The 27,894-nt window shown below is 54.8% G+C and overlaps 1 protein-coding gene across 1 annotated transcript in view; it reads left to right on the top strand.

The window, feature by feature from the left end:
* IQCA1L (IQ motif containing with AAA domain 1 like) overlaps nt 1–25,903 on the top strand; it is a 50,197-nt gene extending 24,294 nt beyond the window's left edge. Inside the window, exons 5-19 of the mRNA XM_054017682.1 lie at nt 4,600–4,671; nt 13,588–13,793; nt 14,074–14,158; nt 14,686–14,799; nt 15,054–15,129; nt 16,169–16,275; nt 16,512–16,604; nt 16,845–16,897; nt 17,258–17,340; nt 17,665–17,772; nt 18,716–18,915; nt 19,139–19,225; nt 21,776–21,953; nt 25,031–25,269; nt 25,790–25,903. Of these exons, the coding sequence (XP_053873657.1) occupies nt 4,600–4,671; nt 13,588–13,793; nt 14,074–14,158; nt 14,686–14,799; nt 15,054–15,129; nt 16,169–16,275; nt 16,512–16,604; nt 16,845–16,897; nt 17,258–17,340; nt 17,665–17,772; nt 18,716–18,915; nt 19,139–19,225; nt 21,776–21,953; nt 25,031–25,269; nt 25,790–25,903 (1,815 nt within the window). The remainder of the gene's footprint in view (nt 1–4,599; nt 4,672–13,587; nt 13,794–14,073; nt 14,159–14,685; nt 14,800–15,053; nt 15,130–16,168; nt 16,276–16,511; nt 16,605–16,844; nt 16,898–17,257; nt 17,341–17,664; nt 17,773–18,715; nt 18,916–19,138; nt 19,226–21,775; nt 21,954–25,030; nt 25,270–25,789) is intronic.
* Nucleotides 25,904–27,894: the final 1,991 nt, after the last annotated feature.

The following is a 27,894-nucleotide window of genomic DNA, read 5'->3' as shown; positions in this document are numbered from 1 at the left end:
CCCACTCGATCCTTCCTAAATAGGTTATAACCATTGATTTTTAACATTCCAATTGTGCGACTCATCCCACCGGTTTCAGCAATACCAGGTAGATCAAACTTACGCTCACAGATGAGCAATTTCAATTCCTCTTGTTTGTTACCCAGACTCCTAGCATTGATGTAGAGGCAATTCAGTAATTTCCTCTCTTTGTGTCCTTTGGCTCCTTGATTAGTTTTGTTCTCAACATCTCGATTTTGTGCTGTGTGCTCAGATTGTCCCTCTTTTTACCCTCCCTTTTTGCTATTAATTTAACCTGCTCCTGACTACTCTAGTGAGCCTGTCTCCAAGGAGGTTGGACCCCTTCTACTGAGATGGAGGCCATCTGAACTATATAGTCCCCTCTTCCCGTGGGAGATGAACCAATGTTCCACAAAACCAAAATCCTCCACCCTTCACCACTTACTTAACCTGTGGTTTACTTCTGGAATCTTCTGCCTTCTGCCTTCCTTCACTTGTGGGACAAGAAGGATTTCAGAGAAGATCACTTGGACATTTTTCTTCAGCACGCTTCTGAGTTCCCTCAACTCATTTGCTATCTGCGAGATATCCTGCGATGCAGTGTCGTTAGTGCTGATATGAACCATCACCAATGGATCCTTGCTGTCGACTTAAGAAGCCTGTCCAATCTTAGAGTAACGTCTCGTGTCTTGGTGCCGGGAAGGCAGCATGCTGTCCTATTGTCTGCCTGTGCCTTGCAGAATGTTCTTTTGGTTCTTCCGAGTACTGAATCTCGAACAAGGATTGTCTGTCTTCCTTGGATAATTGGAGAACCCTTTGCAGGCAAGCTTCATTTTCTTACCGGTTGGGCTGAGCTGCCATCCATATGTGTGTCCCATATTCCCTTGAACCTGCTGGATATTGAGAGGTATCTTCCAATGTTTCCACATTGCAGACTTGGTATTGATTTGAAACTTCTAGCCCTATGGAATTCCTCCTGGTCCTCTGCTCTCTGGTGGCCACATCCTCCTTTGTCTCCAGCTGCTGTGACCTCCTGCCTCTGTGGATTATGAACCACCAGGCCTCTTCTCTGACTTCCTCTTTCTCCAGATCTTCGGTGGCCAGATCCATTCTTCCTTGAACTTGGGGTACGAACCTGGCTCTACAGGAACTCCTCAGCTTCTCTGAGTCTCAGTAGCATCCCAACTTGCCCTGCCAATCCAAGAATCTTTTCTGTGAGTACAGCCACTTCATGAAACCCTTTCTGCTTTCAGGCAGGAAAGAGAACATGGCAAATCTGGTGCAGGTCACTGCCAGTGTTCCATCGCTGGTCATCTTGGTATCACACATAACGCTGCAGCTGGAAGGAAAGCCTCTCCAAACTCTCTCCGAAACTTCCCTGTTCATTGCCTCTGTTTGCAGCTCTCAAGCTTGCCTAGCAAGTGACAGAGGCAAGCGCCAGAGGGAGGGGACATACTGGCCTGTAACTCCCCCCCTCCCATTTTGTTGTGCACGGAAGATTGTTATTATTGCACCCATCATGGATCATCATTTCATTTAACACAGAGAATCCTCTCAATAAAGCTGAAATAATGAATCGGGTTTTACAAAAGCACACATGGAATTCTGAACTTCAGCCACCCCTGTATGATACCTCAGTGCTCTCGCTGTCCGTGTCCCCACCCACGGGCTAACGTGTTCAGGCATGGAGCTCAAAATATGAACCATAGGCATCTCTGCCAGCATTCCCACAGGTGTTTGTGTTCTCTGTGTGCTGCCTTGCTCGCAAGTCTCACACCTCAGCCTCCCACCCATCAGCCAGGCTTCCCCCTTTGCTCTCACAAATATTGTGCAACCTAGTCCATAAAAAGCACCATCTCCGGCCAAATGCACACTTGAGTACCATTCTGCAACCCCTCAGGCGATAGTGAAATTATACCTTCCTTCTGTTCACATGCCCTGTGTATGACTTCATTAGCGAGGGCATTAGGGGATAAGTTGGGTCTCCCAGAATACCCGGCCCAACCTCCACACCATTAATACCCATGGAGTTCCTGGGGGCAAACAGTTCTTTCTCCACTAATTTAACTAGTATTGCAGTCCAAAAGATCCTAGCATTGTGGACCCTCCTGCATTTAGGTCTGTAAACCTGCCACGGTTGGTCCACTAGTCCTCAGAGCATAGTGGAGAAATAACTGCTTTTTGTTTTTAAATTCTCTGCCCTGGTGGGGGTGATAGTTACATGGGTTCCATCTGTAACACTTCTGCCAGGTGGAGTTGGCTGCGATAAGGGCTGGGTTCAATATCTAGGGGTTCCTCTTAACAATACAAAGCATAACCAGCTCGAGCCCCCACCCAATCATCTGGGAAAATTTAGCACCACCCCTGGGTGCCTCTAATGGCAATAGTGGCCACCTTGTGAGTACTGAGGCTGCATCTAGCAGAAGAACATTTCTATTAAGAGGAAAAAGGGGACACTGCATTAATTTGGGGAAACACCATAACCACGATTCAAAAACATGTGACCATACGAGAACACCCACCCATAGTACATTGGGCAGGGTCCTTTGCCTCAGTTTCCCAATTTGCAGTGTGAAAGTCCAACGAAAGTGGACTGCCGTACGTTCACACAATGCAAACTGGAAATGGAGCAGGGTTTGTGAGTGCAGGCCATTATTGCAGCTTGTGTACTGAGAGTTACCTGATGCACATCAAACGTTTCAGATTCAATCCCCTGTGTAGACACACCCTGAGACAGATTTACAGAAACTCAGGAAAGCAGGACAGACGGTTCCACAGAAATGGGCTCTGATGCAGGCTTTGCTTTACCATTCTAACCGGGTCTCTCAAGTACAGGTCTGTCGCATCTTACGCACATTTAACATGTGCAATTTCAGCTTTCAGCGGTCGGCAAAAACAAAAAAAAACCCACAAAAAAGAGAAAAATAACAATTTTAATACTGTACCTGTAGTGCGGGCGATTCCGCCCGTCATTGAACTCAATGTAATTTTGACTATACGCGGTTTTCGCTTTACGCGCTAACCGTGGAACGGAACCCCCGCATAAGATGAGACTCACCTGTACGTATTGCAGCAATAAATGCTACTTTGTTTAGGAAAGACTTGTACTACATCACTGCAAATGTTTACTGAAGATGTAAAAGTCTAACAAAAGGAGTTTGAACTCAGTTAGACTTGTGTTGAGAGCACAGGAAGAGAACCAGGACAGCTGACGCCAACAGGCCCCATCTCAGAGTTGAGGGGGCTCCAGGGCTCACCCTGGTAAAAAGCTACACCATGGGGCTGGCTTACAAGAGGGGTACTCCAAGACAGGCTTTTAAAAGCCAGGTACAGCTGTGACGGTGCTGCCCGTGGGAGCCAGCTGAGGTCACTCAGTGAGGGTGAACTGCAAACAGAACGGGGCAGACAAACCCCAAACGCTGGTGGATATTCCAATACTTAGATTTACCAACCAGCACAAAACAGCTTCTATAGTACCTCACTGGTTACTCAGAAGTCCAAAAAACACAGTTCCCTTAAAGTACCCAGCCTCATGCCTCCGTCCAGACACACACGTCAGATACGATGATGATTACTGAAAATCTTATCATATAAAAGAAAAGGTTCTTTCAATCCCAAAGGATCAGCCACACACCCAGGTCCAATTATAACTTAGATCTGACCCAAAATACACGCTATAGCCAATTCTTATTCACTAAACTAAAATTTATTATAAAAGAACAGAGAGTGTTGGTTAAAAGATCAATATACATACAGACTTGAATTCAATTCTTGAGGTTCAGATACATATGAGAGATGAGTTTGTAGTTGCCAAAAGTTCTTTTAGAAATAGTCCATAAGTTATAGTCCAATGTCCATGTTCAGGGTGACTCCAGTCAGTGACGGAGGATCTCAGTTCTTATGGCTTAAGGTTTCCCCCACTTGAAACCCAAAGCAGATCTGAGATGAAGCAGGATCGTGTCCCAGGGTTCTTATACATTGCCAGCAGCCTTTCGGCCTGAGAAAACAATAGGTTTAACTTTCCTTCTTCTAAACATCCTGGCAATTAGCATAATGTAATTTATCCATTAAACAGTTCAGATACAGGTTACCACAACCTTCAAAGAGACATAGAGACAATAATACTATTTCACTCAAGTGTCTTCCTAAATGTTAATATTCCTTTTTTGATCTTTGAATCAAAGCTATAGTAATAGACAAAACTTGTTTGCTTACATCACAAGACCTGAGCAAACATCTACCCTTCGATCTCTAACAATGCAGACTTGCATTTCAAAGCTCTATTCATTTACAGATCTTCCTAACCAGTCTCTAAAGTTCGGCCATAGGTCAGGACAGTCTGTGAGTTAATTAACTCTTTCTGGCCCTGTCACCTTTCAATGAGATATTATATTACACTCATAATGTCACAATAGCACACACCAGTAAAGCCGTGACAGGGTGTCTGAGTTGCACCCACAGAGCGTGTCGCTTCCAGGACGAGGGCCTTGTGCAGGGAGGTGCCTTGCCCCATGGATCCAGGTGGGGGTTGGCAGCACGGTGAAGGGGGAATGGCTCTGTGCCCTGGTTCTCACATCCTTGTGTTCCTTCTCCCCGCAGGTCTGGAAAGGCTGCCTTCAACGCAGATGCACCAAGCTGGAGAGACAGAGGGAGATGGCCTTTATTGGGATGGTTAGTCCCTCCCTAGCTCTGAATGCGTGCCCCCCCCCGCCCAGTCTTGACACATGGCCCTGGTTGTATTGCCCATGTATCCCCTGCCCCTCCCACAACCTCAACACGTGTCCCCAGGCTCCAGCCGCTTTGCCCATATGCCTCCCATTCCCAGCCCTGACACATGGCCCTGGCTGCATTGTCCATGTGTCCCTCCCCACTCAACCCCAGTCTCAACGTGTGCTCTCCCCACCCAGTGGCATTGCCCCGAGTACTCTCTCCCCACCCTCAATATAAGCCCCACCCCTCATATTCATTAGGTTATTTATTGTACCCACGAACAATACACATTACTCTGGCCCAAGGTGCAGCTGACTCTGGGCAGGAGCAGGCTCAGTTCTAGAGACGTCTCTGAGGTTGGTGTCGTGGCTCTGGGTATGCTGAGGAGGGGGCAGACACAGGGTGCTGCAGCAGCTGCTCCTGATCTATACTTCATAGTTTGCAAGGCCATTGTGGGATGGTTATGACGTCTAGTCTGACCTGGGCCAGAGACCCGCCCCACAATAATTCCTACAGCAGAGCTGTCAGAAACACACGCATCGGGATTTAAAGCTGGTCAGTGATGAGGAAGCTGCCATGACCCTTGGGAGATGGATCCAATCTGCCAGCTCCTCACTGTCAAAAGTTGACACCTTATTTCCAGTCTGAATTTGTCTAACTTCAGCTTCCACCTTTTGGGTCCCACTGCACCCTCCCTTTGTGGGAATGCTGCGGGATGGAGTTGGGATAGTCCATGGCTGGCCTCCCGCCGCTGTGTGTCGGGGCAGGCCCTGCAGGTCTCACTCTCTCTCTCTGGGCATAGGCGCCAACTTTTCCCAGCGCCGGTGGGTGCTCGCCCGCGGCCCTGCCCCCGGTCCTGCCCCGACTCCACCCCTGCCCTGCCCCGTCCCCTCCTGGCCCTGCCCCGCCCCCATTCCAACCCCTTCCCCAAAGTCCATGCCCCAACTCAGCCCCCTCCCTGCCCCTATTGGACTCCTTCCCCAAATCCCCGCCCCGACCCCGCCTCTTCCCAGAGCAGCTGTTTGGCGGCGGCAAGCGCTGGGGGAGAAGCAGGGATGCGGCGCGCGCAGGGGAGGAGGCGGTGGCAGAGCACTGGTGAACTGGGGCGGGGAGGGGAGCTGCTGGTGGGTGCAGACCACCCACCAATTTTTCCCCATGGGTGCTCCAGCCCCGGAGCACCCACGGAGTCGGCGCCTGTGCTCTGGGTACATTGCTGGTGGGGATAGGCCAGAGCTGCTGTCAGCGCGGCCCCACTCTGTGTCCCTCTCGCTGTGCTGGGTCTCAAGGAGGCGGTGCTGCCAGGGCCGCTGCTCTAGTGCATCATTAGAAACCGTTCCACATGGCGCAGGCAGGAGCAGTAAGGCACTTGCAGGGAAATGAGCTGGTGATGGATGGCTTCGGCACAGGGAAAGCCATTAGGGTGAAATATGAACCCCCTAATGAAGTGCAGCCGCGGCTCCACTGCCTGCGGTGAGAGAGACGGAGTGACTTCCACAGACTCCTACTGCTCATCCCAGGGTCAGGCGGGGTAGGGGGAGCGCTGTCGGGGTGACCTGCACCCTGCACGCCACAGCTTCGCCAGTCCTGCCTGGGACAGGCTGCTGCCCCCAAACACTAGGGACCCTGACCTCCAGGACCTTCTGGTTCCTGGGATGTCTGCAGGGGGCAGCTTCATTTCAGACAAGCAAATGTCAATCCAGGCCTAACAGACGCTGACCCTAATGTCTGCTGTGATCTAGGGTCCCCTGCCCCCACCCCATCATGATGGCACTGGGATGGACCCCAGTGTCTGAGGGCTTATGGGATCTCTTCTCCCTTCCCACCATTTAGGGCTGGTCCATGAGGACTGGAACGGACCCCAGTGTCTGAGGGCTTATGGCATCTCTTCTCCCCTTCTTCCATTCAGGGCAGGTCCATCAGGACTGGGACGGACCTCAGTGTCTGAGCGGTTATGGGATCTCTTCTCCCCTTCCTCCATTCAGGGCAGGTCCATGAGGACTGGAACAGACCCCAGTGTCTGAGGGCTTATGGGATCTCTTCTCCCCTTCCTCCATATAGGGCAGGTCCATGAGGACTGGGACGGACCCCAGTGTCTGAGGGCTTATGGGATTTCTTCTCCCCTTCCTCCATTCAGGGCAGGTCCAGCAGGACTGGGACGGACCTCAGTGTCTGAGCGGTTATGGGATCTCTTCTCCCCTTCCTCCATTCAGGGCCAGTCCATGAGGACTGGGATGGACCCCAGTTTCTAAGTTTTTAAGGCCCGGCTTGACAAAGCCCTGGCTGGGATGATTTAGCTGGGAATTGGTCCTGCTTTGAGCAGGGGGTTGGACTAGATGACCTCTTGAGGTCCCTTCCAACTCTGATATTCTATGATTCTATGATTCTATGATTCTGAGGGCTTATGGGATCTCTTTATCATCCCCATGTGGCACCCAGATGCACCCTGGTGTCTAAGTGGATATGGGAAACCCCTCTGCCCCACCCAGGCCGTCAATACCGGGATGGACCTGAATGTTTGAGGGGATGTGGGATCCATAGAGCCCCTCTGTGTCTGGGTGCTGCCCCAGGCAGGCATGCCCTGACTACTGCACACCCTCCTTGCCCCCGTTCCTCCCCTCTCTGCACGTCCTGCCCTGGGCGAGGTTGGGGAGCAGCCTCATGGTGTAAGAATTGTCCCCCCCCCAATTTGCGCTGCAGGATTGTTACTGTCCCAAGGCTCTACACAGCATAGTAATGTTTGCTCCAAACAAACTTCAGATAAGGTCTCATTGGCAGCCTAACCTTTCTCCACTGGGCCGGATTCTGCTCTCCCTGAGGCTGGTTTTACATTGGTGTTACTCCAGTGGGCCGGGTCCTGTGCTATGTCTCCTGACAGGCACAGCTCAGGGGGAGATGGAGCAAAGGCGGGTTTACACCACATCTAGGCTCTGCTGCTGCAGTGGCTGAATCAGATCCCGTGTGAGGGAGCGAGCAGCCCCAGACTCTGCTCCGCTTTATGGCAGCCTCCCCATAGATGTCAGCCCCGAAGCCCCACAGCACTGAACGCTCTGACCAGGCCTCTCCCTGGCCTGCCCCTACAGTGGGGCCTGCAGGAGTGGGGACAGAATAAGACCATGCTTGCTCTGGCCCTGGGAAATTCTCATCTGACCTAACTACAGCCCCATCGTGGCCCTGATACACTGCCAGAGCGACGTATGGAGTCAGAGTAGGGGCCTGAGGCCATCCCATTGGCCCTGGCTGGATTACTCCTGTTTAGCACTTGAGAAAAGAACCAGGCCCAATTAGCCTGATTTTGTTTTAAGGATAGCGGTTCCCTAAATCCACTGAGCATCTTCTCTGACATCCTGCATAGCCCAGGGCAAAGAATCTCACCCGGCTGATGCACCTTTCTATGGGCCAAACAGCAGAGAGCTCCACTCCGTGCAAAGCAAGAAGCAGCTAAAGCCAGATGGAAAAACTTTTGCTCCCTACCAACAAACACATATTGGGGCAGTTCTGTGGCACTGCCGGCGTTAGTGTCACTGGGTGGAGGAGAGATGGGTTGAGAAGAAGCCACAAGTTTACGTAGAGCTGGAGTTGGAGCTACCTGAGGACTAGGAGTGAGGGCAGACGTGGGTGTCTGGCTCTCTGAACCCCATAATGGACCCGGCCGAGGGGTCCCGTTCGCCGCTGTACCTACAAGCTCTGTTTTAGACCGTGTTCCTGTCATCTAATAAACCTCTGTTTTACTGGCTAGCTGAGAGTCACGTCTGACTGCAAAGTGGGGGTGCGTGCAGGACCTCTGGCTTCCCCAGGACCCCGCCTGGGCGGACTCGCTGTGGGAAGCGCACGGAGAGGCATATGCTGAATGCTCCAAGGTCAGACCCAGGAGGTGAAGCCGTGTGAGCTTCTTGCCCTGAAGACAGTCTGCTCCAAGGGAGAGGAGGCTCCCCAAAGTCCTGACTGGCTTTGTGGGGAGCAGTTCCAGAGCATCGCCCGGGGACTCTGGGACACCCCCTTAGGCATCTCTTTTCCAAGCTGAAGAGTTCCAGTCTTATTAAGCGACAAAGAGTCCTGTGGCACCTTATAGACTAACAGACGTATTGGAGCATAAGCTTTCGTGGGTGAATACCCACTTTGTCATGCATCTGATGAAGTGGGTATTCACCCACGAAAGCTTATGCTCCAATACGTCTGTTAGTCTATAAGGTGCCACAGGACTCTTTGTCGCTTTTTACAGATCCAGAATAACACGCTACTCCTCTGATGCCAGTCTTATTAATCTCTCCTCATACGGAAGCCGTTCCATACTCCTAATCATTTTTGTTTCCCTTTTCTGAACCTTTTCCAATTCCAATATATCATTTTTTTAAGATGGGGTGACCACATCCGCATGCAGTATTCAAGATGTGGGCATACCATGGATTTATATAGAGGCAATATGATATTTTCTGTCTTGTTATCTATCCCTTTCCTAATGATTCCCAACATTCTGTTCACATTTTTGACTGCTGCTACACATGGAGTGGATATTTTCAGAGAACTATCCACAGTGACACCAAGATCTCTTTCTTGAGTGGTAACAGCTAATTTAGACCCCATCATTTTATATGTATAGTTGGGATTATGTTTTCCAATGTGCATTACTTTGCATTTATCAACATGGACTTTCATCTGCCATTTTGTTGCCCAGTCACCCAGTTTTGTGAGATCCCTTTGAAATTCTTCACAATCAGCTTTTAACTTAACTATCTTGAGTAATTGTGTAGCATCTGCAAATTTTGCCACCTGATTGTTTACCCCATTTTCCAGATCATTTATGAATATGTTGAAAAGTACTTGTCCCAGTACAGACCCCTGTGGGGTCCCTGCTATTTACCTCTCTCCATTCTGAAAACTGACCATTTATTCCTACCCTGTCTTTCCTATCTTTTAACCAGTTATTGATCCATGAGAGGACCTTCCCTCTTATCCCAGGACAGCTTACTTTGCTCAAGAGCCTTTGGTGAGGCAGGGCCAGCTCTAGGCACCAGCAAAACAAGCTGGTGCTTGGGGCGGCACATTTTTAGGGGCGGCATGGCCGGCGCCAGAATGCCACCCCGGCTGCCCCTAAAAATGTGCCCCGGCCACCCTAGCTCACCTCCGCTGCTGCCGCTTGCGCGCCACGGCGCACGAAACAGCTGATTCGCGCGCCGCTGCTCGCCCTCCCTCCCAGGCTCTCAAACCTGGGAGGGAGGGGGAGACTCCGAGTGGCCACGGCGCGTGCGCCTCTTCTCCCCCTCCCTCCCTCCCTCCCTCTCTCCTAGGCTTGAGAGCCTGGGGGGAGGAGGCAGGGCTGGGGATTTGGGGAAGGGGCGGAGTTGAGGTGGGGCCGGGGGTGGGGTAAGAAAAAACGGGGGGGGGGCAAAATTGTTTTTGCTTGGGGTGGCAAAAATCCTAGAGCCGACCCTGTGGTGAGGGACCTTGTCAAAGGCTTTCTGAAAATCTGAGTACATTATATCCACTGGATCCCCCTTGTCCATATGTTTCTTGATCACTCAAAGGATTCTAATAGATTGGTGAGGCGTGATTTCCCTTTACAAAAGCTGTGTTGACTATTTCCCAACAAATTGTGTTAATCTATGTGTCTGATAATTCTATGCTCTCCTATAGTTTTAACCTGTTTACCTGGTACTGAAGTTACAAGCCTGTAAATGGTGGTATCACCTCTGGAGCCTTTTTAAAAATTGGCATCACATTAGCTACCCACCAGTCATCTAGTACAGAAGCGATTTAAATGATAGGTTACAGACTACAGTTAGTAGTTCTGCAATTTCACATTTGAGTTCCTTCAGAACTCTTGGGTGAATCCCATCTGGTCCTGGTGACTTATTGCTGTTTAGTTTATCAATTTGTTCCAAAACCTCCTCTAATGACACCTCAATCTGGGACAGTTCCTCAGATTTGTCACCTAAAAGGAATGGCTCACGTGTTGGAATCTCCCTCACGTCCTCTGCAGTGAAGACCGATGCAAAGAATTAATTTAACTTCTCTGCAATGGCCTTATCTTCCTCGAGTGGTCCTTTAGCACCTCAATCGTCCATTGATTGTTTAGCTTCCTGCTTCTGATATACTTACAGATCTTTTTGCTGTTAGTTTTTGTGTCTTTTGCTAGTTACTCTTCAAATTATTTTTTTGCCTGCCTAATTCTACTTTCACACTAGACTCGCCAGAGTTTATGCTCCTTTCTATTTTCCTCACTTGGGTTTGACTTCCAGTTTTTAAAGGATGCCTTTTTGCCTCTAGACCCAGAGCGTTGGTGACCCTGGTAGACGGTGCTGTAGGACATAGAACCAGAGCAGAGTAAAGAGGCTCCTTTCCCACAGCCTCCCTGGCCTCAGCGCTGGCCCTGGCCCCGCTGAAGGGTGATAGCACTCACACAGGGAGTGCAGACACAGTGGGTGCTCTCGGATCATAGAATCATAGAATATTAGGGTTGGAAGGGACCTCAGGAGGTCATCTAGTCCAATCCCCTGCTCAAAGCAGGGCCAACCCCAACTAAATCATCCCAGCCAGGGCTTTGTCAAGCCAGGCCTTAAAAACCTCTAAGGAAGGAGATTCCACCACCTTCCTAGATAACCCATTCCAGTGCTTCACCACCCTCCTAGTGAAAAAGTGTTTCCTAATATCCAACCTAAACCTCCCCCACTGCAACTTGAGACCATTACTCCTTGTTCTGTCATCTGCCACCACTGAGAACAGTCTAGATCCATCCTCTTTGGAACCCCCCTTTCAGGTCGTTGAAGGCTGCTATCAAATCCCCCCTCACTCTTCTCTTCTGCAGACTAAATAACCCCGATTCCCTCAGCCTGTCCTCATAAGTCATGTGCCCCAGCCCCCTAATCATTTTCATTGCCCTCCGCTGGACTCTCTCCAATTTCTCCACATCCCCTCTGTAGTGGGGGCCCCAAAACTGGACACAGTACTCCAGGTGTGGCCTCACCAGTGCCGAATAGAGGGGAATAATCACTTCCTTCGATCTGCTGGCAATGCTCCTCCTAATACAGCTCAATATGCCGTTTGCCTTCTTGACAACAAGGGCACACTGCTGATTCATATCCAGCTTCTCGTCCACTGTGATCCCCAGGTACTTTTCTACTCATGCTGTGTCTGGTGACATCAACACTCAGCTCTCTGGTGCTTGGCACCGCTCTCTGTGTGCAAAGAGGAGTGTGGTCTCTGGGCAGGGGCTGGTGGGACAGCAGGTGTGGCGATGATGGGGGAGTGGGATCTTGGATGGGAGCAGATGTGGGGCTTAGGCTCAGTTAAGGCTCACCATGTTGGTGTGTTGATTTCCAGTCCCACTGTTCTTGTTTCCCAGGCATGATCTTAACACAGCCTTTGAATTGTATCAGGAGCCTTTTTGTCAGGACTAATTCAGTTTTTCTGGCTCTTCCTTTTCCATCAGTATTTGTTGTTCTGAACTATTGGGATATTTTATGAACTTTCACTCACTTTTCCCAGATGAGCTCTCACTTAGGCTACATTTGTAGGCCCAGTTCTTGCAACAGGCCCCACAATACACCTCCCACCCAGGAATGTTAGATCCTTTTCCGAACCTGGCTGTGTCTTGGCTGCCAGGATGGTGTGGCAGTGAGTTCCACAGGCTCCTCCCATCCCATCAATTGGATAGTGATTCCCATTGCCTGTGTGCAGCCCTGCACCATCCCCCTGGCTCTTGGAGTACCCAGCCTGCCTCCTCTGCACCATGGAGCAACTTTGGTTAAGGCTGCCTAAGCCAGAGGTTCCCTCATTGCTCCATGAAAGCTAGTGAGTCACATGGTACCAACTCCCTGCCTTGGTTCCGGCTGCTCAGTCCCCTCTGGTAATGAGACAGCCTGACTCTTCCAACATTCCTCGCTCTCAGCTATTCCTGTAGCTAACACAGGCACCAAGTGCGGGGCAGGCAGGGCGAAGGGTGGGGTGCATTGGTGCTGGAACTAGGGGTGCTGGCATGAAGTGGTTTCCATCATATCCAGGGTTTACAGTTTGGTTCCATGGCCCCCACTATACAAACTGTCCCAGCAGCCCTGGTAGAGTGGAGAGGATCCGGCTGCAGGGTGGAGAGGTTGGGGTGTGCAATGGGGAGATTGGAGGGTGGGGAGTTGGCTGCAGGGCGAGGAGGGGGCTGCCGGATGGCAGGAGTTTTCTCTGTTTCCTTGAGGATTTTCCTGCCTAGATTTGTGCTATTTGCGAGGGGAGCAGAGAGCTCCTGGGTTTGCCGAGTGGCTGTGGGGTGGGGCGGGGTGGGGCCAGGCCGTCGGAGAGCAGCCCCTGTGAGGAATGGTTGGTGTGGGCCGCACGCCGCTTTCCCATTAGCGAGTGTTTAGTTCAGCGTTTTAAATAATTGTGTCCTCAGAATGATATTTAAAATCCATTTGGGAGGCAATGAGGCAGGAAAGTGCCTATGCCGTTGTGATGACGCCGCGCGGGAAGCACCACACATGCATATTACAAACTCATTACGGGGTAATTTACACACGCACTGCTCGCCTTCGCACACAATTTCTCCCTGATGCTGCTAATGTCCCTTCCAGGTCGCACACTCTCCCAGCTCATTGTCACCCAGTGCTGCTGCCTGCACCCAGAGGAGCAGAGACCGGGGCAGGGGAAACAAGGGAGCAAGGCCAGAGCAGGGTTAGGGGCCCACTGCCGTGGCAGGAAATGGAGGCTCTGAGATACGTCCAGCAGCTGCTAATGGCTCTGACACCCCCCTCGCCAGTCCCCCAACCTGACCCCTCCCCCTGGTCAGTACAGGGCTGTGCCTGTGCCCCATCCTGCTCCTGCTCCCCCCACCTTGGTCAGTTCAGGGGTGTTCCCATGTTCCTGCCCATCATCTTTCTGGTCCTCCCCCTGCAGGCCCCAGACCCCAAGGCCTCGGGCCTGTCAGCCGCCATGCTGCGGGCCCAGCTCGGGGAGGAGTTCCGGCGCCTGCGGCAGGCTGACTATGAAGCCGAGTACCAACAGGCCCTGGTGAGCATCCGGGAAGGGCTCTACGAGGTGGAGGGACCTGACATGAGGGAGGAGATGAAGGAGCAGCTCCGGCAGTGGTTCATTGAGTGCCAGTGAGTGTGCACTGCTGCATGGGCCCTTCCCATGCCCCTCCATGTCCCCACCCCTTTCCTGGGCTCCCTGCTGCCCAGCAGTCACCACGCACCTATGCCATCCCAGTGCTCTGCAGCCCACCCCCTGCGCTACTGTGTCTCCTTCCAGCCAATCCTGCAGCACTGACCCGTCTGCTCACTGCCTCCCCCAGTCAGCTAACAAACCAGCACAGGGCTTTGCACCTGGGACATGCTCACTGGGTCACGGCTGAGTGCTGACATTCGTGTTTTCCTTCCACAGCGACCTGACCGGCCACTTCCCCGAATTCCCTGACGAGGAGATTGGAGGCTCCAGCATCCTTTTTGCAGAAAAGACTCCAGAGCAGGTATCAGGGCAGGATCCAGGCTGGGGGGCAGGGGCTAGTGAGCCAAGAGCAGGAGAGTGTGGGGTGACCAGACAGCAAGTGTGAAAAATCGGGATGGTGGTGGGGGGTAATTGGCACCTATATAAGAAAAAGCCCCAAATATCGGGACTGTCCCTATAAAATCGAGACATCTGGTCACCCTAGGAGGGTGGGGCCTTTCCTCTATAGGGTGCACCAGCTCCAATGTAGCCTAGGGTGTGGGGAGTGGAATATGGGTCACTGGCTCCAAGCCGGAGAGTGGCTGGCTCAGGTAGACAAGGAATGGGATACGGGGCCTTTCCCCGCTAAGAGAGGCCAGCCCTGATTCAGCCCCAGGTCGGAAAGGACTCTCAGCTATACTCGCCTCCACTGCTCCCTGAGCTCTGCCAGGAGCTGCTGCCTGCCCCCTGGAGACTCGGGGAGCTCTGCCCCTCTCCCCCCATCACATCCTGCTGTGGATGGGGACTCTGGCACCGAGCGGTGGGTCCAGCTGGCTGGGATTCCCGCAGGTCAAAGCTGAGCTGGACCTCCTGGAAGCTGAAGGACAGAAGAAGAAGGATAAGAAGAAGGATAAAGAGAAGACCAAGGAAGGGAAGCAGAAGAAAGGCAAGGGCAAGAAGCAGGTGAGAGCTGGCTGGTAGTGGGGTAGGGGAGAGCCCCACAGCAGGGATAGAATACCCCAAATGCGGGGAGCAAGGGGGCACATGGATTGGAGGGGTGGGGCAGAGTGTGATGGTGGTACATGGAGGGTAATTCTGGGGCAGGGCCAGGCACTGCTTGTTCCTTGTGTCCTAGGGCTCCCCCCAGGGTTCCTCCCCCCCCCAATGGTGGTTCAGTTAATTTGAGTAACTTGCTGGGTTTGGGTTATTTTTTCCAGGAAGAAGATGAAGGTTTGAAACTGGCTGTGTCCAAATTCCTGCCAGTGATCAGCGAGGGCTTCACACAGTATCAGAGTGAGGGGGACCTGAGCCTGGGGCAGGGTGGGACCTGACCTGTACAGACCCAGGAGCAGGGTGGCAGGGGGTTGTGAGCAGGTGAGGGCAGGACTAACAGAGAAACCCAACCCTGGGCCCTGCTACCTGGCTTGGGTGGTGCAGTTGTGACTTTCTGGCCTGGGATGAGAACGTCCAGCCTGGCCCAGTCACTGGACTCTAGTCTAGTCTAGTCCTGGGTCTTGCTGTGTTAGACCAAGACGACTCATCTCCTGTACTGCCCCCCTGTGCCCACCACCCCTGAACCCGCCACCTTGTGGGCAGGGGAGGCACACGCCTACCCTGCCGAGCTCAGGGCTCAGGGTCTGGCTGAGCTGGGGAACAACCAGCACAGAGCTTGTGTTACGCCAGGGAGATCTGCCGTCGCTGAGCTGATGAAGCCATGGCCCAGAGACAGCTGTGTGGTCTCCGGTAGGACCATTCCCTACACAGCTAGGTTGTTATCCTGGATCACTCACGTGTTCACATTGGGCAACTGGTTTTGTAAAATCTGGCATATTCTTGCCTTGGGCATTAGTCACTGTGCTACTGTGTCATTTCCTGCTGACGGGGAGAGCTGGGAGCCTATCCCCAGGCCACGCTGAGCTCCTTGGGTCTCATTGATCTGAGCAGGCTGTCACATGTGTGTTTGAGACTGTTTTCTTTGGAGAGTCCGCAGGTGCCTGCAGGGCATGGGTAGGCTCTGCTCATGGGGTCACTGCTGCATGGCATTAAAATGCAGAGAACTTTACTGGGCTTAAATCCTTTCCTAATAAGATTTTCCCATGTAAGTGGTTGCTAGAGATACCCCAGGGTTGTTGGGTGCTTGTGAAATGGCAGGGAGGGAGGTGGATGGGAAGAAGGAAGTTGCACTGAGAAAGTCTCCCTATTAAAATGTCGTCCACACTGTGAAAAGGTGGAGACCTCAAGGGAAAGCTCCCAGTGCCTCCAGGAGGAGGGGCAGGGAAGGCAGAACTGGGAGGGGCAAAAGCAGCATCTGACCTGCCCCCCTTCCCTGCAGCCATCTGGGGGAATCGGGGCGAGTCCGATAACTTCGAACAGCGCTATGAGCCAGAGTTGATCAAAGCCCAGAAGAGGAAGGAGGTGGAGAAGGAGCTGCGGCTGCAAGTGAGGGGCAGAGACAGGGCTGTGTCGAGGGAGTACAAGGGGGCTCGCCCCGCTGAGTGGTCACTGCTCCAGGGACCGCATGCTAAGTGTGGCTTGGGTTTGGGGGAGGGGAGCTGGGGCTCTGGGTTCCCCTGGTTCAGGGGTGCTGGGGGTGAGTGGGTCCCCCTGGTGTGAGCTGGGCACTGTGAGCTTGTGGGGAGGCCCCAGTTGCTGTCTCAAGGGCTCTCTGCCCCCAGGTGGACGAGCTGATGCGAGAGGAATTGCAGCGACTGAAACTGGCTGTGGATCGAGACGACGGGAAATCTCGCAGGGCAAAGAAGAGCGGCAAGGTCAGAGGGTGTGTCCCTACCCCAGGGCCCCCCAAAGGCGAGGGGGTGCACTTTTGGGGGGACAGCCCTGGGGACCTACACCAGCGAATGGGGACGGAGTGATATTACTGGGCCCACAAATGGGGGGACTCTCACAAAGGGTGGGGGGGCTGCCACTGGAGACACGGAAAGGACCCTTACGTGGTAGTGTGGGGGGCTTTCAGTCTTCTTAGAGGTTAAGATTTGTTGTTCTTTTCCCAGAAGCAGAAGGGGAAGAAAGGAGGGAAAAAGGAGAAAGATTTAACCCCGGACAGGTATTAGCCCCTAACTCCCTTTCCTTGGGGGAGACCCCCCCCTGCTCCCCTGTGTGCCCTGACCCCTCCTGCACTCCAGTGGCCGGACACACCCAGCTCCTGCTCCCCACAGCTCCCCTTTCCTGGGTGAGTCCCCCCCTCCCCTGACACGCTTCTGTCCCCCAATGTGCCCTGCTAGTCTGGGCCTTGTGGAACCGTCCTGTCCGGGGCTAGATGGGATGGGCCCTGGTGGGGCTTCCCCAGCCTTGCTGCAGCTCGCCCTGGCTTGGTGGCAATACTGACCCAATCTGCCCCCCAGACTGTGGGTGGGGCTGGGCACAGCCAGGCGCTGGGCTCCCCTAATCCCCGCTCCCCCTCCAGGACCCTGGACTCTCTGTACGAGGAGCTGGTGCTGCAGGGAATCCTCAAGCAGGCCCAGCATGTCCAGCTGGCTGACTACACGGGTGAGTCTGCCAGGGCCGTGGGGGTGGGGAGGGGACCAGCTCGCTGCCCCAGCGGTTCTGTGTCGGGGGTGCAGGCCAGGGTGGGCGTGCAAAGGGGACAGGATCTGCTTGCTGCTTCAGGGGAGCGGGTGGGGACAGGAGTCCTCTCCCCAGGGGAAGGGGGAGGTGTGGCGTCTCGCCCCACCTAGCGTGCTGCTGTACGTGAGAGGATGGGGGGGGGAGGGGTCTGACCCAGCCTGTGTCTCTCGCCACCGGCGGGGTGGAGGGTGGGCAACTGTCTCTGTCCCCCTCTTCCCTGCCGCTCCTGCCTGCCTCCCCCGACAGGCGATTTCTGCTACCTGGGCACCACCCTGCGCATGGCGGGCATTGAACCCACGCCCTCGGTGATGGACATCAGGCAGAACATCGCCCTGTATGCCATCCTGCGCCTGGGTAAGGGACCAGCCACCCCATCCCGGTGCACATGGGGGGCTGGTGGGGGGAGCAGGTGGGTGATGGAGGTAACCTGCCCTGCAACAGATGTCAGGGTGTGCGCCGCAGAAGGGTGCGGTATCCCTGCAGTCTCCCCTGGCAAGACCCAAATCGCTGTGTGGGAAAGCCCTGCACCACCCTAGTCACTGCCAGGGCCTGGCAGCATGGCCTGGCACTCCCATGGGGGGGGGGGGAAGGGTCTGGGTAGGCCTGGCATTTCTGTGGGGTGGGGGGAGGTCAGGCAGGCCTGGCACTCCCATGGGGGGGGAGGGGAGAAGTCATGGCCTGGCATTCCTATGGGGAGTGGGTGTGGGGAAGGCATGGCCTGGCTTTCCTGTGGGTGGGGGTGTCGGGCATGGCCTAGCATTCCCATGTGGGGGAGGGTCGGGCATAGCCTGGTGTTCTCGTGGGGTGGGGGGAGGTCGGGCAGGGCCTGGCACTCACGTGTATGTGTGTGGGGGGGATCGGGCATGGCCCTGTAGTCCGTGGGGGGGGAGGGGCAGCCATGGCCCTGCATTGCCATGTGGGGTTGGGGGTCGGGCATGGCCTGGCATTGCAGTGGGGGGGAGGGGGGTCAGGCATGGCCCAGTTTTTCTGTGGGGGAGGTGATGGGCATTCCCATGGGAGGGGTTGGGAGGAGGCCATGGCCTGGCATTCCCATGGGGGAGTTGGGCATGACTCGGTTTCTCCGTGGTGGGGAGGGGATCGGGCATGGCCTGGCATTCCCATGGGGGCGAGGAGGGGGGGCATGGCCTGGCATTCCCATACAGGGGTCGGGCATGACTCGGTTTTTCTGTGGGGTAGGGGATGGGCATTCACGTGAGGAGGGGTGTCTCCATAGGATGCTCTGACGGCTGTGGTGGAGTGAAGCAGAAACCTTCTCCCCGCCCCCATTGTCCCCCAGGGTCCCCCACACTGCACGAGATGGCGCCGCTGGTGAAGTCTGTGCTGCTTGCTGGACCTGCTGGAACTGGGAAGAAGATGCTGGTCCATGCTGTGTGCACCGAGACGGGCGCCAACCTCTTCGACCTGTCCCCAGACAACCTGGTGGGCAAGTACCCGGGGAAGGCTGGCCTCAGCATGCTGATGCACGTGGTCTTCAAGGTACCGATACAGTGCAGGGCAGGATGTGGGCCACTCCCCACCTGAGCAGGGCAGAGCTCAGACCCCAGAGGAGGGACAGGGGCAGATTTTCACTTGGGCCTAGTGCAGTATGGTATGGCGGGGGGCAAGGGGAGCGCTTCTCTGGGGCTAGTGGGTTAGGGGCTTACCCTCCCCTTCCCTGTGGCTGGGGGCTCAGGCTAAACCTCCTCTCTGGGCGTTCTAGGTGGCCAGGTTGATGCAGCCGTCGGTGATCTGGATCGGGAACGCAGAGAAGACCTTTTACAAGAAGGTGCCGAAAGAGGAGAAGCAGGTGAGAGTTGGGGCCGGGGGCTGCTGGGGAGAGGGAGGGGGACGGGGTTACCAGGAGTGGGGAGTGTCACGGAGTCACCAGGGCGATGCTTTGGAACTGCTCCCTACGAAGCCAGTCAGGATTCCGAGGGAGCCTCCTCTCTCGGAGCAGACTGTCTCTAGGGCAAGAAGCTCACACGGCTTCACCTCCTGGATCTGACCTTGGAGCATTCAGCATATGCCCCTCTGTGCGCTTCCCACAGCGAGTCCGCCCCGGCGGGGTCCTGGGGAAGCCACAGGGTCCTGCACCCCAGCTCCGCAGTCAGACGTGACTCTCAGCCAGTGTAAAACAGAAGGTTTATTTGTCAACAGGACCACAGCGTAGAACAGAGCTTGGTATTACAGACATCAGTGACTTTCAGCCAAGTCCATCTTGGGAATCCTGGGCCAGACGCCCTGGATTCCCCCTCTTCCAGTCCCCCACGCAGACTGTCAGCCTCCAGCCACCCAACCTCTGACACCCCCCTTCATGCCCCTCTTCCTTTTCTTTGTCTCACTTCCGGGCCAAAGGTGTCACCTGGTCGCACCCCCCTCCTGGGTCTCGGGTTACACAGGTGCAAACAGCTGGGCAGCCTCACCTGCCCCAAGGCCTCAGCAAAATCACCCCCCCAATTCCCACCCCCGAAGTATTGGGAAACTGAGGTACAACAGCATTAGTGTAGGACAGTAAGACTCACATGCAACATAACAAGATGAATAACCCCCCCCCACTTCGTCACACCGAGGGTGTAATAGATCCTAGCTAGCACCCCCTCCTGGCCGCACACATAGGTGCCGACTCCGTAGTGCTCCGGGGCTGGATCACCCATGGGGAAAAACTAGTGGGTGCTCTGCACCCACTGGCAGCCAAGCTCCCTCCCATGTGCACTGCCTACCCGCTCCTCCGCCTACCTCCCAGCGCTTCCCTCCCGGCCGCCGCCAAACAGCTGTTTGCACACTCCGGGTGGGAGGAGGAGCGGGAACGTGGCACACTCAGGTGCGGAGGTGGGGAAGAGGCAGAGTTGGGGCGGGGACTTTGAGGAAGGGGTTGGAATGGGGGCGGGAAAGGGGTGGGGTCTCACGGAAGGGGTGGCAAGGGGGCAGGCGGGGGGGGGGTCGAGCACCCATGTGAAAGTGGTGAAGTCGGCGCCTATGGCCACACACTAGGACTGCTGGCAGGGGAGTCCAAGCCTCTACTGCCCTGGGTCCCAGAACCTGCACAGCCCAGCCACTGTCCCAATCCTTGGGTCTCTAGGCACAGGCCTTCTGTCTGGCCCCCTCTCTGGAGTGCTGGAAGCCACTGTCCAGCCATCTAGCACAGCTGAGCGCAGTGGTGACCCTTCGGATTCCCCTGTACTCAAACCCACCCTTTCCCAGAGCTTCTGGTTACAGTTTAACGCTCTAGGCCTGGGGCACGCAGCAGCTGTGAAGCAGTGAACGCACTCACGCCTTTTGCACAGAGGGTAACACATTAATTCTCTTTGACATAACCACATAAAGCACAGGAGAGTACAAAACAACACACACTACCCCCATGTCCCTGCCTCAGTTTCCTCACCATTCCAGGGCGTTCTTTGGGTTGGTGTCAGCATCCCATGGGTTGTGCAGTCTTTGGACCATGTGGGCTCAGGAAAGTGGGCACGGGCCCCCTGCCCTATAAGACTGCTATATGGTGGGTGACCTTGGTCTCTCCTGCTTCCTCTTATCTGGCCCCCCTCTGTTCGTGGGTCTTGCTACTTAAACCCCCTGGCATCCTTTGTTCTGTCTTTGGGTTGAGTTCCCACTGCTCCTGCCTTTCCCTTCCTGTCCCAAGAGTCAGCGAAACTGGTTTTCTAGGGATTTCGCTCACCTATTCTTCCCAGGTGTTGGCCCCGAGTAGGGTTGTTAAATCTAAAGGATCCCCTGGTGTCTTTCATGTGTGTCCCCACTATGAGACCCATCAGCAGTGCTGGCCCCACAGCCATATGGGCACTCATGATACAGCTGGTTTTCAGAATACACCTCACCGCATTAGCCATAATTCATGAACTGTACAGACATTGCCCCACTTCATGCCAGAGAGGGCAGAGGCACCTGAGAATGTGCATCGGGACAGCTGCACCCTAACCTGTGCCAGGCCCCTCGCTCTGGTCCCAGTGACCCGGCCCCCGCCTGCAAGCTTAACCTGACCCTAGGGACCCTGCCCGGGCCCCACCCACGGACTCAACCTGACCCAGAGACCCTGGCCCTGCCCCCACCTGACCCCAGTAACTCTGCCTCCCCACCCCACCTGCAAGCTCATCTTGACCCCAGTGACCCTGCCCTCCTCTCCTCTCCCCTCCCCTGCCCATGGGGCAAGCAGACCCCCAGAAACTCCCCCCACTGTAGACAGGCTCAGCCTGACCCCTGTAACTCTGCCTCCCCACCCCGCCTGTGGGCTCGACATGATCCCAGTGACCCTGCCCATGGCTTGACCTGACCCCCAGAAACTCTCCCCCACCTTGCACGCGGGTTTGACCTGACCCCCATGACTCTGCCCTTTGCTGCCTCGCAGGCTGACCCCAAGCGACTGAAGCGGGATTTACCTAAAGCTCTGAAGCTGCTGAAGCCAGAGGACCGGGTGCTGCTGATCGGCACGTCGGATAAGCCCTATGCAGCTGATGTGAAGACGCTGTGCAAAGCCTATGAACGGATCCTTCTCCTCCCCCGGCCTGACTACGCATCCCGCTACGGTGAGGGGGCAGCCTGGCCCAGGCAGAACTGGTTGTGGAGGTCAGCCAGCTGGTGCCGGTGACTGGCTGGTTCCTTCCCCTTTCACCAGTGCTTTGGGGGGCTGTAACGGGGTGCACGCTGTGCCCCATTGGGTTTGGCCCCTCAACCCCGCTTCTTAAAAACTCAGGGATGCTCCAAGCTGGTGCAACACCCATGTTCTTTATTTAGTGAGCATTTCCCACCACCAGTTTCCCCACTATTTACAGGCTATTTACACGGCTTGGCCTCACACCAGCCTGACCAGCAACAGACTAGTAGGCTCTTTCCTCCCTCTGAGCCTGACCTTCCCCTCCTGGTCTCTGTCCTTCTCAAACGAGGCTGCCTCTGGTGGGACACTACTGGGCGTATCAATTCAGGATAAATTGCTTAGAACAGGGAAGTTACAGCCCAAAGCTGGAGTTCCTTTACTATTAAGGCACCAAACCAGCCAGACAGAGGATTTCGGTCTCACCCCACTGGCCAACCAGAAGTCATACGTGCAATTCCCTTAGACGCTCCAGTTCCCTTGTATCACCACCAGTGCCACTCGTCATGGGGACAAATGGTTATGAAAACCAATACCCCAGTAAAAGAAAAAGGGTTCTCTCGATTCCAAAGGGCCAAGCCCCAGACCCAGGTCAATATACAGATCAGATCTTACCCACAAATCACGCTGTTGCCAATTCTTTAGAATCTAAAATCTAAAGGTTTATTCATAAAAAGAAATACAGATGAGAGCTAGAATTGGTTAAATAGAATCAATTACATCCAGTAATGGCAAAGTTCTTGGTTCAGGCTTGCAGCAGTGATGGAATAAACTGCAGGTTCAAATCAAGTCTCTGGAACATCCCCAGCTGGGATGGGTCATTCAGTCCTTTGTTCAGAGCTTCAGTTTGTAGCAAAGTTCCTCCAGAGGTATGAAGCAGGATTGAAGACAAGATGGAGGAGCTGCAGCAGCCTTTTATAGTCTCTTTCTTTCTTTGTTCCAAACACAAACTGCCCAGCACGTGGCCTGGAAAAACCTTAGAGTTTGGTCCCTAGGCATGTCCCTGCCTTGCTGAGTCACAAGGTGTATCTGCCTTCTCTCAATGGGTCAGTTGTGTAGCTGATGGTCCGTAATGGGCCATCAAGCAGGCTAGGCTGAGCTGATTCCAAACTGTCTTGGGTGTCACCCAGAAGCACAGCACAAGTTTGAAATACAGACAATATAGAGCTAATACTTATAACTTTAAATGCAAAAATGATACATGCATACAGATAGCATAATCATACCTTTTCATGGACACCTTACTTGATCTCCTTTGTACAAGATTTGGTGCCATTATATGACCTTGGTTACAACAATGATCTATATGGTCACAGTTCATATTAATAACATCACCCCCCCCCCTTCCCACCAGCCTGTTAGCTCCTGCTAATGAGGCTGGTAGGTGCGGGCAGTTCCCAGGCAAGCACTGGCTATTTACTCAGCCCCAATCCATTCCCCTCATTGGGCTGGGGTGGCAGGAGCTGATGAAGGGCTTTTCTAGCAGTGCCCTGCCACAGGCAGCCCCAAAACATCCTGGGGGCTTAGATTATAGAATCCCCTCCTGTCGGACATCCGTGGGCCTGACATCCATGGAGAGCAAGTGGAGCAGCCTCCAGCGTGGCTAGTCATGGGCTGCCAGGCACTGTGCCATCAGAGATGGGTGTTGATGCTAGAGAGGTTGTGGAGAATTGTTCCCAGGCAGCCTAACTTCAATACCTGGAAAGATATTAGAACAAGTTATTGATCAATTGGTTTGTGATCACCTGGCGGATAGGGGGGTTCTAAGGAACAGCCAGCATGGATTGCAAGTAGAAATCATGCCAGACCAACCTAATTTTCTTTTTCAGCAGGGTAACTGGCCAAATGGGTGGAGGGAAGCAGTGGACGTGATAGATCTTGGTTCTATTCAGGCTTTTGACACAGTCCCACGAGCCACTCTCATAAGCAAACTAGGGAAGTGTGGTCTAGATGAAATTCTTATAAGGAGGGTGCACAACTGGTTGGAAGTCAGTAATCACAGAGTTATCAATGGTTGCTGTCAAACTGGGAGGCTGTATCTAGGGGTCCCGCAGAGGTCATTCCTGGGTCTGGCACTAGTTAATATTTTTCCTTAATGGCTTGGATAATGAAGAGGCGAGATGCTTATAAAATCTGCAGGTGACTCTAATCTTGGGGGGGGGGGGGAGGGTTGCAAGCACTTTGGAGGAAAAATAAGAACTGAAAACAACCTTTGCAAATTAGAGAATTGGTCTGATATCAACATGATGCAAGTCAGCTAAGTGTGAAGTACAAGGGAGTTAAAATCAAACACACTTGCCATGGGCAGCAGCGAGAGCCCTTTGCTAGCCTGGGAAGGAGCTGACCCCAGTGCAGGGGGGAGTGGCCTGGATTGTGCAGGTGTTGGGCAATCACCTTCAAGTCCGGGGCCCTATAGGGGACTCACTGCAGGAGGGGGTTTGGACTGAGGGGGAGACTGGGGGATTTACCTTCTTTTATTGTTTGGCTTGACCTCTCCCCGAGCCCCCCAAAGCTGCCTGGGGATGTCGCTGCCAGGCTTCCCATTCTCCTTGCCCCACCCCCAAATTGCAGCCTCTGGGTTAACACCAGAGTGTGGGGGAAGGTGACTGCAGGATTCAGCCCCCAGGCCAGCCCAGCAGCTGGCAGTGCCCAGCTCCAGGACCCCGAGCAGCAGTGGGCTGGGCGCTGCCGAGTGCTGAGCTGGGAAGGGTCTGGCAAAAACCCACTCTACCCCTCCCCCACAGAACTCAGCCTGTTCTGCATCAGAGGGGCAGGCTGGGCCCAGCCCCATAGCGGCTGCACAGATGCCCCCTCCCCCCACCTCGGGGCTTGCCTTGCTCTGTGGTGGGGGAGAGTTTGCTACATTATGTCTTTCCCCTGCAGCCCTTCCTCCCTCTGGCTGGGTCCCCCCAGTTCCTCCACCCCATGCCCCGTCTCTCCTCCTGTCCCCTCCCCCCAGCACAGGCGGGTCTCTCCCAGAGCTCACCACCATTGTCCCCTTTGCCTCCGCAGTGACCTGGCAACGCCTGATCAAGAAGCACGGTGGCACCATCACCACCGCCCTGGACGTCAGTGCCCTGGCCAAGCTCTCGGACGGCTACAGCCAGGGGCACATGGCGCGGGCCGTGCAGATGGCGCTGACCGAGCGGCGCCTCCTGCAGATGCCCAAGAAGCCGCTGCGGGCAGGCGAGTTCCTGCAGCTGCTGGCCAAGGCTGACCCCATGTACAGTGAGGAGGAGAAGACACTGCAGGTGCCTGGCTGAGCCCTGGTGATCCCAGCCCCCCACATTACTGTCACCCCTCTGGGCAGGCAGAGGGGCTCTTCCCCCAGTCCCCCCAACCTGGTCCCTGCCCCCCATGTTACTGTCACCCCTTGGGGCAGGCACAGGGAGGCCCTTCCCTCCAGCTCCCCACCCCAGTCTGGTCCCTGCCCCCATGTTACTGTCACCCCTCTGGGGCCTCTTCCTCCAGCCTGGTCCCTGCCCCCCACATTACTGTCACCCCTTGGGGCAGGCACAGGGGGGCCCTTTCCTCCAGCCCCACACCCCAGCCTGATCCCTGCCCCCCACATTACTGTCACCCCTTGGGGCAGGCACAGGGAGGCCCTTCCCTCCAGCTCCCCACCCCAGTCTGGTCCCTGCCCCCATGTTACTGTCACCACTAGGGGCTGACTCAGGCTCACCCCTGCCATCCCCCCAACCCGGGGTGTTCTCTGCAATGCAGCATCAGCTCTGCGCTGACCTCCCCCACTCCTTTGCACCCTCTTGGCAGGACTGGTACGTGAAGACGCCACTCGGTAAGAAGCGACTCAAGGCAGCGCAGGAGAGCGCAGACAGGAAGGAGGGAAAGGGGAAGGACAAGAAAGGAAAGAAGGGGAAGAAATAGTGCTGGCTGAGGGGCCCTGCACATCCCTCCCCGGGCTTTATGCTCTGGGGCCCTTGGGGCAGGGCAGCCCCATAAAGTCAACTTATTCTTCGTCCCGCCCGTCTGTGCAGAAAGATGGGAGTGAGCCGGGGGAGTGCAAGTGCACATATGGAACAAACCTGGGGGGGTATCTGTGCATGTGTCTGTGTTTGTGCACATGTGTGTGCATGTGGGGTGAGCCTGGGGCATTGTGCATGCATGTGGTGTGTGTTTGCGCATGTGTGTACATGTATGCATGTACTGGGTGCATGTGGGGGGTTGTGCATGCATGTGGGGTATGTGTGTGTGCGCATGTAGGGGCATGAGTGCATGTACCCTGGGGAGGATGAGCAAAAGCGGTGCATGTGGGGTGAGACAGAGCCAAGAACTACGCCTGGAATGGCAACCGGGAGCACGGTGGGGGTCTGCCCAGCTCCAGTCTGAGCGGGCCCGTGGTCTGGGTCACTGCCCTCATGCAGCCCTGAGAGGGAACGAGCCCCCTGCCCCTGAGCCCAGGCAGCTCTGAGCTGTGCACCCAGATGTCTCTACTCCAGAGAATGGGGGGCAGCCCCTCCCTCTAGGGTTCTGGGCCCCTCTGCTCAGCTCCCATCCACTGAACCCTGCATGCAGCTCTGGGTCCCCAGGCCCTGAGAAGAGGGTGCCCCCATCCCTATAGGGAGCTGGGGACGGACACACATGCACACGGGACACCATGCTCCTCTCTTCCCCCTCCCCTCAGACCTTGCACTCAACTCTGGGGCTCTCGGTCCTCACATGGAGGGAGCTCCAGGAGCTGTGTAGCTGCCTGAGGGTGTGTCAGTGTGTGGGGACAGGCTGCAGAGCCCCGAGAAGGGAGAGGAGCTTAGTGTAGCCCTGGAGGTCTGACTGGATCCTGGGGTGTGAGTGACTGAGCAAAGGGGAAGAACGCCAGGCGCTGCTGGTTACTGGACGGTGCCACTGGGAGGTGGTGGGAGCTGCATTGCTCCAGCCATTTAAACTGGATAAAGCCCTGGGTAGCTCTGTATTTGCAGGAAGTCGGGGGGCGGGGGCCTCTTCTGGCCAGATTCCTGCCATGTGGCTCGGCTGGTTCGCAGCACATTCTCTGCAGGGCGGCGACTCGCTTGTGCGTCTGGCTCGGCATCTAGGTCACTGCCAGCACTTAACAGAGAATGAACAGTAGGGATGGAGCAAGGCAGAGACAAGGTGTCTCCTAGGTTGCATGGGAGCTCCCAGGGGGGCTGTGCCTCTGTCCGCTACATTCTCACTGGCCGTTTGCAGTGGTTCCGAACTTCCACAGGCCAGTTCCCCTTGCGCTGGGATTCTCCAGCCAGGAGAGTGGCCCAGAAGTGCATTTTTTCCCATTATTATTATTTTAAAGTTTGGGCAAAATCAGTTCATCCTATTTAGAGTTAAGTGGGGCACGAAAGATACTTCTGCATGTCCCAGTCAGAAGTGGGCTCGGGAACTCTCGGATGTCTGGCTGTAGGAGCTTTGACTCAGATGGGCTTGTAGACCTCATTGAACCTTTGGAGACAATAATTCAGTAATTGCCAGGTTCATACTTGCCTTAGTAGAGCTTTCTTGTTTGGTTTCTGAAAGACAAGGTCGGGGAGGGAATATCTTTTATTGGACCAAATTCTGTTGGTGAGAGAGACGAGTTTTCAAGCTACACCGAGCTCTTCTTCAGGTCTGGGCAAGGTTAAAACGCTGCATCAGCGCAGCTGCACTGACACAGCTGTGCGGCTGCAGTGCTTAAGGGCATGTCTACACATACAGCGATGCAGCACGTCTGGTGAAGACGCTCGATGCCGACGGGAGAGAGTGCTGCTGCCAGTATAATAAAGCCACCTCTGTGAGCAGCGGTAGCTGTGTCGGTAGGAGAAGCTCTCCCCCCAACAGCGCTGTGCACACCGGGGTTCTGTCAGTGTAACTAACATTGCTTGAGGGATGGTTTTTTCACACCCCGAGCGACA

The sequence above is a fragment of the Malaclemys terrapin genome, chromosome 2 (assembly GCF_027887155.1).
Source record: "Malaclemys terrapin pileata isolate rMalTer1 chromosome 2, rMalTer1.hap1, whole genome shotgun sequence".
Taxonomy (NCBI): Eukaryota; Metazoa; Chordata; order Testudines; family Emydidae; genus Malaclemys; species Malaclemys terrapin.
The sequence above is the reverse complement of the archived record's forward strand: the minus strand, read 5'-3'. Positions and strand labels throughout refer to the sequence as shown.